This window comes from Brachyistius frenatus, unplaced genomic scaffold, assembly GCF_029030835.1.
Source record: "Brachyistius frenatus isolate BFR_SWC_R1_liver_20210118 unplaced genomic scaffold, ASM2903083v1 Contig_351, whole genome shotgun sequence".
Lineage (NCBI taxonomy): Eukaryota > Metazoa > Chordata > Actinopteri > Embiotocidae > Brachyistius > Brachyistius frenatus.
Genome location: NW_027210950.1, coordinates 205105 through 218936, shown reverse-complemented (window position 1 = coordinate 218936; position 13832 = coordinate 205105). Strand labels below are relative to the sequence as shown.

The following is a 13832-nucleotide window of genomic DNA, read 5'->3' as shown; positions in this document are numbered from 1 at the left end:
CAGGCCTGTGGTGCAGTCAGGTTACAGCTATCGGTGGGCGGGACGTAGTATCGTCAGGTTTCCGATCAGATCAGTCAGATCCACCAGCTGGCTCCTCCCCCAGCTCGTCCAAATATGGTCACTTCCTGCTCCAAACTGCTCCGAACTAACAAAGATGGTGACGGACAGAATCTGAACTGGAGGATTCATAACGTTCACAAACCAACGATGACATCACTGGTGGTTGATGACATCACTGATGGATGATGACATCACTGCTGGTTGATGACATCGCTGATGGATGATGACATCACTGATGGATGATGATTGGATCTCAGACTTTCTCTTTTTCACCCTTCTTTGGTAAAAATGTGAGAATTAAATGTTTGAAACTTGGGTGAACTGTGTTCAGGACTTCCTTAGAAATCCCTCATGTTCACCTTTAAAATATATATATTTTGTCATTTAAAACATCGACTCATTTCCTGCAGACGTTCCTGAATCTCAAACCTCAAAGTCTTAAACCTGAAATTTAATAATTTACCTCAAAGGGACAAAAAGCAAGTCCACAAAGGACTCACGATGTGAGTGTGTAAACAGATTCATGTCCCCACAACACAAGGAAAACACACACACACACACACACACACGCACACACACACACACACACACACACACACACACACACACACACACACACACACACACACACACACACACACACACAAAGACCCGCGAAAGCAGATAACAACATTACATCAGTAATCCAATCAGTGCTTTTCACCTCAACTGAACACTTTTCAATTCAAATTAATCTGCAGATACAACAACCCATCCCCCAACACACACACACACACACACACACACACACACACACACACACACACACACACACACACACACACACACACACACACACACACACACACACACACACACACACACACACACACACACACACACACACACACACACACACACACACACACTCACACACACACACACACACACACACACACACACACACACACTCACACTCACACACACACACTCACACACACACACACACACACACACACACACACACACACTCACACTCACACACACACACACACACTCACACACACACACACACACACACACACACACACACACACACACACACACACTAGTTACTTCATGTTGATCAGATCTACTTTTCAAATTAAATAAGTTTTAGTTTAAGATAAATTCCGCAGCTAGCTAGACTTTTGGTCACGACGCACTCGTTGGTTTGTGAACGTTATGAATCCTCCAGTTCAGATTCTGTCCGTCACCATCTTTACTAGTTCGGAGCGGTTTGGAGCAGGAAGTGACCATATTTGGACGAGCTGGGGGAGGAGCCAGCGGTGGATCTGACTCAATCAGGTGATCCAGTGAGGACACTACGCACCCTGGTGGCCATCAGTGGAATTACACGCTAAGGCACTTCTGCATTGACTTCACTAAGTACAATTTTAAATAAGGTCTGTGGTTGTCATGGATACGAGTTTCCCTGGAGATCTAGCGCCACCATTAGGCCAACACTTTACACGTGTCCGGTACTTTTGGTTTCTCTGTCTATCTCTATACTGTAACGAGCCACCAGGGGGCAATAAAGACGTCTCCTGCCTTTATTTCTGGTTAGCTTTATAGACTCTAATCAGGCCGAGGCTGCAGTTCACGTCCCATTTAGATTAAAACGAAATCTGCACGATAACAGCTACAAATCTGTCTTTTGTTTATCTCATTTCTAACTTGAATTTGAAGCATCTCTTTTTTTTGTTTTCAACATATTCTCCTTCTTTTTATTTGAAACATCAGATTGTTTTGACTATAAACTGATAAAAATGTAAAAAGAACATTTGTTTGGTTTTGTTTTATTCTTAAGGGGCAAAAACTGAAAAAGCAGAAAGTTGAAGTCTCCTCCTGCATCCCGGCCTGAAACCCAGAGACGCAGAAGAGGGAGTGTGATGTTATTTATTGGACTGTAACCATGGAGCCGTTGCCAAGGAACGAACCATCGCCAACAAAAGGGTGGATTCATCCATTCATCCAGCGGAGAGGAGGAGGAGGAGGAGGAGGAGAACGAGGAGGAGGAGGAGGAGGAGGAGGAGGAAGAGGAGAGGCATCCCTGAGCTCCGAGAGAGGAGGTCTGAGTCAGAGGGTTTCCCAACACAGCCGCTACGAGTTGACACAGTTGTTGTTGATGAAACTTTACACACTCCTCCTCCTCCTCCTCCTCCTCCTCCTCCTCCTCCTCCTCCTCCTCCTCCTCCTCCTCCTCCTCCTCCTCCTTCTTCATTGGAGCGTTGTCCGGACAGGCAGTCACATGAAGCCAACACCTGTCGGCAGTGTGGGGGATGACAAGCACATGCTGCTCCGACTCACACTGTTTCCACACATGTTGTCCACGTTCAGCCGGCTGGCGTTTCCTCTCAGAACAAACCGAGCTGCAGCCGCGGGAACAAAACAACCGAGAAGATGCAGCTCAGACATGTGAAGTCGAAGGAGGAGGGGGGAGGGAGGGAGGGAGGGAGGATCGGGGGGGGGGGGCAGGGAGGAGGGGGTGAAAAACCGGTTTCCAGTAGTGACGGATGATTTGTAGGTAACAGTTGTTTGCCTTGCAGCCGGAGGCCGTTCACCCCGACGCTGAGAAACCGAAGTCTCCGAGCGGCATCATATCTGCTCTCAGAGCTGGAAATCAAAAGGTCAAAGGGCAGAAAAATGCTCCAAGACACACAAGAATGCGAATCGGTGCCGGAAAACTGTGAAAAATTAACTATATTTACAGGTTCAGTCCGCTAACCTCATCCTGCATTAACCTCCGTTTTCTCTTTGTAACACAGGTGTGGTTCACACTTCGTACCAAACTCTTTTCAGATGTCTACCAGGAGGCCCGACAGTCCTGCAGCCGGATCAAACACCTTCCTCTGCTTTCGGTTTCACTCATTTCACATTAAAAACACAAACTTTATGCACCAAACGATGTTTCTTCTTTTAATGTTTCCCAATTTTTTTTGCATTTTTAGACAGTCGGGGAAAACATTTGAATATAATCTGAGTTTCCTGCACTCTTCTGGAGGAAACAGGAACTGTAACGCTGCAACCAACAGTTATTTAAATTATTCATACTTTTCTGAACTGTTCTGGAAGCAAAGCTGACGACTCGACGCCTGCAGACGCACAAACTGCCCCAAACACTGTGAAAAATTAACTATGTTTACAGGTTTAGGCCACGAAACTCATCCTGCATGATTTTTATTACATTGTACTTTTAAAAAAGGCTGTGAAGAGCTGAATAAAACAGTTAAAATAGTCTCCTGCTTCCTCTGACACATACAGATAGTTTTCTATAATAATACAGATGATTGAACACTTTTCTGTACTTTTTGCTAATCTGAGCTCATTTCACAAATTACAGTTTTTTTTTAAAAGAGTCCCCAAAATGTTATAAATCATCCAAGTTTTTTAGACAGTCGGTGCAAAAATTCCAATATTTTTTGAATTTCCTGAACTCGACACCTGCAGACACAAAACCACGCTAACATCTCGTTATAAAACTCTGTAAACATTCAGTATATTCACGAGTTCATACGTAAATAACAACAGATGTAAATATTCACCTGCAACATGAACCAACTCATCCTGTTTTTTCTTTTCCTGAATCTTTCCGAAAGGTTTTAACCTCTCTGCAGCGCCCCCTGCTGTCTGGTGAAAATACACCGTTTTCTTATTTCACAGTGAACCTCCTTAAACAGGAACTGCAAAATGCTTCAAATGGGACACTTCCTGGTTCCCACCACACTTCCTGTTTGAAATGTGTTTGAAATATTTGTAAAAGAGGTTTTTAATGAACACGTGGTATAAAAAAAAATCAAATGAAGTAAAAGAACAATAAATGTCAAATATGTGTTTGTGTGTCAGACTGACCTGGACCGACTGGTTTTGGGATGCTGGTACACATGCGATACAGTTGCCATGACGACAGCTCACCAGTCAGAGGTGGGGGTTGGGGGGCGTCAACACCCGCGACAACACACACACACACACACACACACACACACACACACACACACACACACACACACACACACACACACACACACGTGCAAATTAAATGAAAGTTACTTTGTTTGCCTTTTCACTAATAATGATAATTACAATAATAATAATGCAATTTTTTTAAATAATATTTTTTTAATTTGTCTTAAAGTTAGAAAATACTGAAAAATTAATTATTACTAATTACTATTATTATTACTATTATTATTAATTATTACCCACAGACAAAAACACATTTAGATTGCTTTGTTTTTATGATCAACAATCAAAAGCACATCATATTTTGAGTTTACAGTTTTACTACATCATCTGTTTAAAGGAAACCAGACCAGATGACTAAATGCTCGACTGACTTCTTATTTTGTGAATTTAACAAAGTTAAAAGTAGCTAGGAACCCAAAATAAAAGAACAATAACACCAATAAAAATTTTACATTTATGTGATAATCACCTAAAATATGATGACAGAGCAGTTCAAGCACATGATTTCACTTTATATCTTTAAAACAGGCCTCTTTATGGTTTGTTGTTGTTGTTTAATGAGGAAGAAGAATTGATTTGGAAAGTGTTTCTATGAAGCTGCTTTGTCTTGAGAGCGACACATTTTTTTAGAGGCTAAAGAAATTTTTAGGGTAAAAAAATTCTGCTGTCAAACATCAGAAGACCCTCAAACATTTACAGACTGTGTGAAACATGCTGGAAGGTGTTCAGGTCAGAGAGCCGAGGGAAAGACCGACTGCTCCCTCCGGCGGTGGCTACGCTGAACTGCAGCTTGATAGACAGCAACAGCAGAAACTGTCCAAAGGTCAGACTTCCTGTCTGTCTGCAGCGTTTCGGTTTAATGCAACATGGAACAAAAACACTAGAATACTTCAAGTTGAAGTATTCTAGTGTTTTTAGAATAAAATGTATATTGCTGTATTTATTTAAGGTTGAGTTACTTCCTGTGCATCATATTGTTCCTGTTGTTTAAGAACCACATATCTCAGCTGTGACATTTTAAAATGACAAAATCTGGAGATACTTGGTTTTCACTGGACAGAAAGGGAATGAAAAACTGTAATAATTGTGAATTTGATAAATAACAGTGACACCTTCAGTTGTTTTGATTATGCTTTTATTGTTAGTAGACAGATGATCATTGTTGAAAGGTTTTTAAGGCACAAAGCAAAGATTTAAAAGGTCAAATTACATTTTTTCATTCAGAAAGAGACAGAAATGATTGTTTGTTTTATGATTTCATATCCAGACAGACAGGCTGCGAGGCTCTGAAGCTGATTCTGATTGAATGATTGAAAGTCATTATGAACGATTGATCAATATTTCATATCGACTCATTCTGTCAGAGCGGAGATCCGACGATCTGTTTAATTTTTTTAAATTTAATTTTGTCATGAAAAAGTTCACCAGAGTTTCTTTTCTTTATTTAAAACTTATCTGTAAATGTTGCTGTTTAATGCTCATCTACTTTCAAACAACAGGTTTTTTTTAAATACTTTAAAGTGATTTAATTTAGACCTGCTGCATTTATTTTTAATAAGCCAGTGAAATAATTTATTTTGAGTTATTTTTATATGCTGTTTGGCATCATCATTATTGAAAGAGAATAAAAATCCAGCTCCTGTTTGCTTTAATTAGTAAAACTTTTGGGATGTCAAATTTATCAATTATCAAATTATAATAATACAATTTTTTTATTGAGCTTGATGTTATTTACATTTTCTGTTATTATTATGTGTTTTCATGATTATTTTATGAATCTAAAATATAGTTAAGTACGAATATTGATATGTTTCTCAAATCTGCCAAAAAAAGGATTATTAAAGTGTTTTTTCACTTTGAACTTTAAGTTCCACACTTAGCATTTATCAATATTTAATAAATGATTTTCCAATTTCTAATGTTTTACAGGTGTTTGTCATCATTTGCGTTTATATCAAAGCTATTTAATCTAAATTGAAAAGGTCCTGAAAAGGTCCTGAAAGCCTCCATATCTGTGGAACATAAGATTAAAGGTATACATTTTTTTTGAGTAAATCCTCAAAGAAGTAGCTTGTGGTTTTTTTGTTGGCTCCGCCCACTCAGCCTTAAGCTGTGCTGATTGGTGGAAATGATGAGGGGGCGGGGCCACGAGTCGTTTCAGGGCATGATGTCGATGTCGATACCTCCCATTATCTGAAAGAACACAATGACAAAATGACAGATGTGTAAATGAAAGTGTCCTTGCTGTTTGAATAAGAGCGACGCGGTGACATCACAGCAGGGGGCGTCGGTCACCTGGTGCAGGATGTCGCTGTCCAAGGTGGCCACGAGGCGTCGCAGCCCGGCGAGCCGAGGTACGAAAGTCTCGCTCAAGGAGATGGAGCCCTGAGGAGCAATGAGCCTGAAACACACGGAGGGAGGCGGTGAATAGAAAACAGCATTACCCACAATCCTTCAGCGTGTTATCGGAGGCATGTTTACGGGTATTGACGCTTCCTGAGGCTCATGAGTCCCGGTCCCTCCAAACACAGCACCACGTTCTGCAGAGGGAACAGGAAGCGGTTGGTGAAGGAGACGGTCACCGCCATCTCCATGTTCACCTGCTGGTGGCCGCTCACCTGGAACAAGAACATTACACCTCAAAATCTGACCTCATTCTCATTATTGCAACCAAGAAATGCTCATTAATGCAACTGTGGAAATATTAACAAGCGGAAGGATTTTTCGTCAAACACATTTTGATGCTTCAGACGTACGTTTGAGAAAAAATGCTGCAAAAAAACCATTTTGATCACAACAATCAATTTTAACGGTTATATTTGCTTTTCAACATTTATTTGTTACTTGTAGCTTCTTCGACATCCGTTTCTTTTATTTATCGATCCATTTATCCGTTATGGGCATTAACTTAGTGCAGTTGTTTGTGAGTTTTTTTTTTTTTTACCTCCATTTTGAGATTCGGGGTCAGCAGGTTGACCACCTTGATGGCGGACACCGTTTGGTCCTCGGACTTCCCGGTCACGGTGCACTGCAGGCTGGGCTGAGAGCGCAGGTGAGGCATGTACTCCTGACTGGTCACCGGCAACGTCAACGTTTTAGCTGCGACGCACACAAACACACAAAAGTCCAATCGACAGGGTTCGTTTCTAAAACCCACGAACCCGACCGGAGTCTGGCGTCCACGCTCGCTCACCCTCGTAGCGCGGCACGGTGACGGTGAAGGACTCGTTCTTGAAGTGGCTGGCGATGACGCCGGTGTAGAAGGTGATGAAAACATCCAGGTGGCCGATTATGGTTCTTTGGGCTGGACCTTTGTTCTGGAAAGTCACGCGCAGGATGACGTCCTGACCCAGAGGACACTGGAAGACAGGTGGACACATTTCCACCATTTGTTACTTATTAGAGAAAATGCTGTTCTGCACTGAAGCTGTAACCAGCTGCATCGTGTCACTGCGACAAAAAGACAAACAAACACACTTCTATTTATTTTCTGCTTTTAAGTGGAACTCGTGGTTACAACACGGGAAGTCGTGTGCGCCGTATGCTTGGCGTTAAAGTCGTAAAAAACACTGTTGCTTGGCAACGACGACGCGGACGGCGTCCAGAAACCACGGAGGTGAACGGTTTATCAACAGCAGGGGCGACGTATCGCAGGATGTTAAAAAGTCACAGAGAGAAACGATGAAGCCGTCGGGAAGACGTGAAGACAAACTACACGACTGAAATCACTGACGTGTAACTCGGACGTGACAGATAACAGACGGACGAGTTACCGGGTCGGCGTGGACGTCGCAAGTCAGCTGCGTGTCAGGCAGCTTCGAGTGGTCCCTCTCCATGCCGTGCGCCTCCGCCCGACTCATCGTGGTCTGGTCCGCCTCACTACCTGCAGACACACATCAGTCCTCTGCTGACGGGGGGGCGGGGCTAACCACGGAATATTCTGGTTATGTGGAAATACGTCTTGGTCGTGTGTGTGTGTGTGTGTGTGTGTGTGTGTGTGTGTGTGTGTGTGTGTGTGTGTGTGTGTGTGTGTGTGTGTTGCCTTCAGGGTGCTTGTAGGTGTGTGTGACATCCACAGGACTGCCACCGTTCAGAGCTTTGGTGTACAGCGCCTGTCCGACGTGAGTCTTGTCCACCCGGTAGGGAGTCAAAGTGCCGTAGCGGTCCTTCCTCAAGAAGACCACGTCGCTGTTCACCTGCAGGAAGCAACAATAACAGAGCGCTGAAGTTATTTCAGTAAAAATAATTACAACAGAACTTTTACAACATCACAGAGACGAATCCAACAGTTCAACAGTAGAATCTATAAACCTCCGACGAATGGGATGAAAAAACTCCCCAAGAGTTCATCAGGAGACAATTTGAGACAAGTCTGTCCTGAATAAACTTTGAAGAGAAAATATTATGCAAAAAAACACAATAGAAATGACTACTGTTATGATAATATGAAGATAAATATAGTCGTATTTGTTGTAATGAACCTCAGCGAAGACGAATCCGGAGTCGAACGGGAAAGACAGCAAACCGTCCTTGATGGCGGCGACCGAAGCCGGACCACAGCGGTAATGTCCTTCAAAGCAAACACAGAGACGTGTCAGTCGTCCACCCTTCATCCCCCCCATCCCCCACCCGCTTGATTGACTACCCGTCCGTCCTACCGTCGCTGGTCTCCTGGGGCGTGGCGTCCACCACCTGCCATCCTCCGAGGCCGGGAGCCAAGTCGGGACGCACCATGAACACTTCGTTCCAGCAGTGGTAGTTCCTGCAGAAAGAACTCTGATGTCACACTTGTTTTTATGTTTCAGAGACGGAGGAGCTGAAAGGTTTGTTCATAAGATAAGGAAGATATAGAAGAAAAGAAAAAAGATGAAGAAAAGATATATTAAAACATTAGAGGGAAATTAAACAATGAAAATAAAAAAACACGAGTTAGAAATAAAAGTCAGATAAAATGAACACAATAATATAACACAAATATTGTTGTTAAAAATGTGTGAATGTTTACAACGTACCTAGCTAACTTAGCGTTTCCCAGAAATACTAGCTGGCTGATTGTAATTAAAAAATGTCCCCTCGGGGATTAATAAAGTAACTACCTAACCTAACCTAACCCTAATCATGAAAACTTTGTGATTTCATGAGTTGTAATTAAAAATGAATTAGCGGAATCCGTGAGCTTATTTTTAATCTCTTTTTATTTATTAGGGCGCGACCGCCGATGGTGTGAAAGCCCTATTGTCATTTATTTTATATCAGTATATATAATATGTAATGCAGTTGTTTTATTTCATTGTCGTTTCATTTTTGAAATGTTTTTTTGTCAGCGGTGTTCCTGTGTTTGGACCAACCAGATGGAGTCCCTGGTGTTGCGTCGGTCCGGCGTGCCGTCGCTCTTGAAGATGAGGTCGGTCTTCAGGTTGCCCGTGTTGTCGTGAGCCGAACTGAAGTTGGTGATGAGCCTCGACGGGATGCCGAGGCAACGCAGGACTGCAGAGATGTTAAACATTAGAGATCAGCCAAGAAACATACAAACCAGGAGGCTGTTCACCGTGAGGCACTTTGCTTCTTTACAGGGAAATATTGTACATTTTTCCCGACTATGAATTCAACAGACGTAGTTCTGTTTCTACGACCGGTCGCTTCGATCTCTCGTTTTCTTCTTTTTCTTTGTGGTCGTGTTTCATCTCTCGGTAATTTGGTGCCTCGAGTTTTATGGACAGTCGGACATGACGTCAGCTTCTTACAGGTGTTGAAGACTCCGGCGAACACCCAGCACTGGGCGAAACAGACGGGGACGCCGGTGTTGGCGTACTGCAGCAGAATTTTCACGCTGCCCGTCCAAGATGTCGGCGCCATGCCCATGGAGTAGTTGTCGCTCCAGTTTCCCACCAAGACGCCGTTATCGTCTTGAGAGTTAATCTGAAGAAAGGAGGTCAAAGTTCAGCCAACAAATATGAGACGAATTTGAGGCTAACGGAGTCGAGTACACGTCGACCTTCTGGTGGTGCTTCACGAAGAATCACGGGAACCGAAGCGAAGGGCTGAGCGAGCGTAGATACAAAACTCAAAGTGCACTTTTGTTTTCTGTAACCGTCTTTCAGATTAATCGTTAGTATTGTTGAAAAAGAGCCAATTCTCAAGATATTTTCCGAACAAAAAGATGTTGCGTATTCTCACCATGGCGGATCCTTTCCGCACCAGTTTGATGACGTCACCTCGGTTGTAGATCGGCATGCGAGACGAATCCAGGATGTAAATACAGGCGTCCAAAATGCCTCGCTCGAACTGCGGGGAGAAAAACAGACGAACAGACGGTAGTTTACGGTTTTGTGTACGATGATGTGCGTTTGAACGTTTTTTGTGTGCGCACCTGTCCGTAAATCCAGTCACGCTGTGTTATGGCTCCGACTGAACCCTGGTAGATCACACCAACGTCGTTCAGGACATACTCCACCCGTTCGGCTTGGTTGGGAAGGAACACGGGGTCCGCTGCAAACAGACAAACATGATTATATATTTTGTCCACTGGAGGGCGAACAAACACAAACCTTTGAACTAGCTTCACAGCCAGCTGGTAGAGCAACATGACCGTTGGAAGTCGAGTCCACCTGATTCGTCTACATCCAACAGAATTCACATTTGCTCTAATTTTGGTCTCAACCACCTTTTCTGTGTCAGAAAACGAGGATGAAAGTGCTGATGGTGAATGAAAAGAACTCAATAAAAAGAGCAGAAACTCACGATCAAGCTCGTAAAATAAAGATATGATAAGCTTATAACCTTGATGTCCATTCAGCTTATTTAACTTTTTTTAAATGATATATCAATGGTTAATCCACTCAATTCAAATCAAACTGCCAGCTCTATTGATATCGATTAAAAAATATAATTATGTATACTTGCAGGTCCACGTGGACTAGAATTTACACAAGCTGTTTTTCTTTTATTGTGTGTTTTGTACAGTTCATGAAGCAGAAATCGGACACATTGAGAACACAAATTTTACCCATTAAAACAAAAACAAAAACTTCTTTGCAATTTTTTGCACACAAATTAAAAAATGCGCCTCAAAATAGACGATACTTCCACATTGTTTTCAATGTGGAATATACTTCTTTTTTTTTTCTGTTGCTGAAAAAAATATCACAGTAGCTTTAACCCCCAAACAGAACAGAAAACCTGCAGTACTTCTCTCAGCCAACAGGGGACAGTAAAAGCAGAGGAGTCGGTACCTTGATTCCATGCGTTGAACAGCAGGTACAGGTCGGTGCTGGCGTCCCTCTTCGACCGCCTCATGCCGGTGCCCACAGAGATGGTCAAATACATACGGTACTTCCCGATGAGGGCGGTGGCGGTCGGCGTGATGCCGAGAGTCAGAGTGTCACCACTCGTATCCCGAACCCCCCCCAACCATTGACCACCTTGTCGGGAACCAAAGGCCACGACCACCAAGGAGAGCTTGTTGGGTGAAGGGTTGGAGCCTGGAGGGGAGGTTGGAGATTTTTACTATACTGATTTACACGGCGGGAAAAATCTGAGCAATCCAGCAATTCATTAACAGAGAGAAATCCACCATGGCACTTCAAAGTCACGCTTCCCCTCAGTGGACAGGTGGGCGTACTGCACCCTCTGTGGTGATACTGGGCTGCTGAGGGACATTAGCCAATGAGAGACAAGATAAGAATTCAAACTCACCAATCAGGAACTCAAGCTGGAAGTCGTCCTGTGGAGTCGGCGGGCGGTTGAAGGCGACCCGTACCAGGAACTCCTGCCCACGACGGCACACCAGGTTCTTGATGTCGTAGTCGGTGGTGTAGTGATTCAGCTTGTTCATCTGCTGAAGCATGTTGATGCTCCTCATCTCCAGGATTTCTGCGAGGGGGCAAATAAAGGCAGAGCACACCGTGTTTTTATGCTTTCGGTCATCGCTCGAGGACGGCCCACACCGACGAGGAAAGACTCGTGAACTATGGAGATCTCACCGACTCCTGGTGCGTATGATCGGGGCGTGGCCTCAGATTCAGGAACATCATCGAAGGGTTCGTATTCTGGATATTCATCTTTCAGTGATCCAAGGTTGGACATCGGCACCTGAAGATCATCACAAAAAAAATAATAGAATCACTGCATGTTCTTAATATTTTATTGGATTTCGTTGCTTCAGAATAAACTGTGATGTTGTTTTTACCGGCTCGGCGAAGCGCCCGACGTAGGTTTCATTTTGAAGAGACATGATGCTCAAAGGTCAAAGGTTACACAGCAGTCACTGCACTGAGAAAATATATTGAACAAAACAAGTGTAAAAGTCCATGAAGGTACATTAAAACAAAGAAAAAATATAAACATGAACACTTTCAGCAGATGAAACATTCACAGTCCTGCAAACACTTTGAAATAATAAAACAGCTGAAACTCACTGCTCAGGTGGAGAGAAGTTCGCCTGCCGAGTCTCTGATCAGATCAGACGATGATCCGATCGACTTCAGCATCACTTCATATACACACACTGCTTCCTCTTTTCACACACACACCCGCACGGGTTTACGTCACTTCAGAGGACTTTACACTGATTTGCATTCATGTCCTGCAGACATGAACCAACATGAAGCTGACAATAAAAGTTTTCAACATTCATTTAACGATTCAGATAGGTTATTTAGAGACCGAAAGGAAGTCGAGTCCCCACAATGTGTCCATGTAAACACACTTATGTCCCCATAAGGTGACAAACAGTGTCTGCAGACATAAATCAATTTGAATTGAATGCGTTTGTTTCATAAATACTGCTTTTTATTTCATATTTATGCCTCTATGACATGAGAGTGTGTTTTAATGTGGAGAAGCTGCAGTTTAAATTAACATCTTTCAGCTACAAGATTTAAATAATATTTCTATATATCTGAAAAAAATCTACTTGAGTGCTGAAATGTAAAAAAACACCAGAAAGTCCTGTTGTTTCTATAAATCTGTTTCCTCTGCAGGAACTTCCTCTGACCATGACCAGGTCATCCCGACACGCTGCTGCTGATTGGTCAGAAAATTTAACTTCCTGTTGGCCGACATCTTTCTGACACAAGAAAAAACAGAAATGTAGAAAGAACAGATTATATTAAAAATGTAAACAGCAGAGAATAAAAAGAGAATTAGAATCAGTTAACTTCAGCAGAAAATAACTCAAAATTGATTAACTTTGGGTTTCAAACCAGCAACCTTCAGTCAACACAGACTTCATCACATCCACGGCTGTGATGGAGGGCGACTAAATCTGAGTTTAAACCCCAACTAAACAAACACAGGTAATAAAAACTGAAATTTTACTCAGAGGTCAAAAGGAAATTTTAAAGAGAAAAAGACAAACATTTTGGATGAAACAAAAATCCAGAGATTTAACGGTAAAATAAAAATGAGACAAAAAGTCAGAAACATTATAAAAGAGTCATCCAGATGTCTTTTGATGAGCTTTTACTGTATTTTAAAATGAAAAATGTATCTATCATTCCTGAAACTTTTCTCTATTCTGGGACTTTGCTGTAAAAATTGTGAAAGAATTTGCATCATTCAAACGTAAACGTAAAAAGTTCTGAGGAGTCATCGTTTGTTATTGGAGCTGCTAATAACTCAGATATCTGAGCCAAAAGGCCCCAAATCTACTTTACACTCCATTTATTTTCAATGTCAACAACCTTTGTTGTATTCAAAGAAGTTAACATATTTATTAAGTGAAATTGTACAGAATTAATGCGACATTCTTTGTCTGAGATAAAACAACAACAAAACAATTTAAAAAT

General features: G+C 42.4%; 1 protein-coding gene across 1 annotated transcript; it reads right to left on the bottom strand.

Moving 5' to 3' along the window:
• Positions 1 to 5982: 5982 nt before the first annotated feature.
• LOC138636097 (coagulation factor XIII A chain-like) lies at positions 5983 to 12713 on the bottom strand. The gene is made up of 18 exons (XM_069723940.1): positions 12462 to 12713; positions 12233 to 12315; positions 12027 to 12135; positions 11740 to 11916; positions 11277 to 11525; positions 10415 to 10533; positions 10222 to 10329; positions 9789 to 9963; positions 9393 to 9531; positions 8703 to 8806; positions 8526 to 8614; positions 8087 to 8240; positions 7818 to 7927; positions 7238 to 7403; positions 6989 to 7143; positions 6526 to 6662; positions 6340 to 6445; positions 5983 to 6237 (listed from the first exon to the last, which is right to left on the bottom strand). The coding sequence occupies exons 2-18, from the start codon at positions 12275 to 12277 to the stop codon at positions 6202 to 6204; spliced, it is 2178 nt and encodes a 725-aa protein (XP_069580041.1). The 5' UTR covers positions 12278 to 12315; positions 12462 to 12713; the 3' UTR covers positions 5983 to 6201.
• Between the last annotated feature and the right edge of the window lie 1119 nt (positions 12714 to 13832).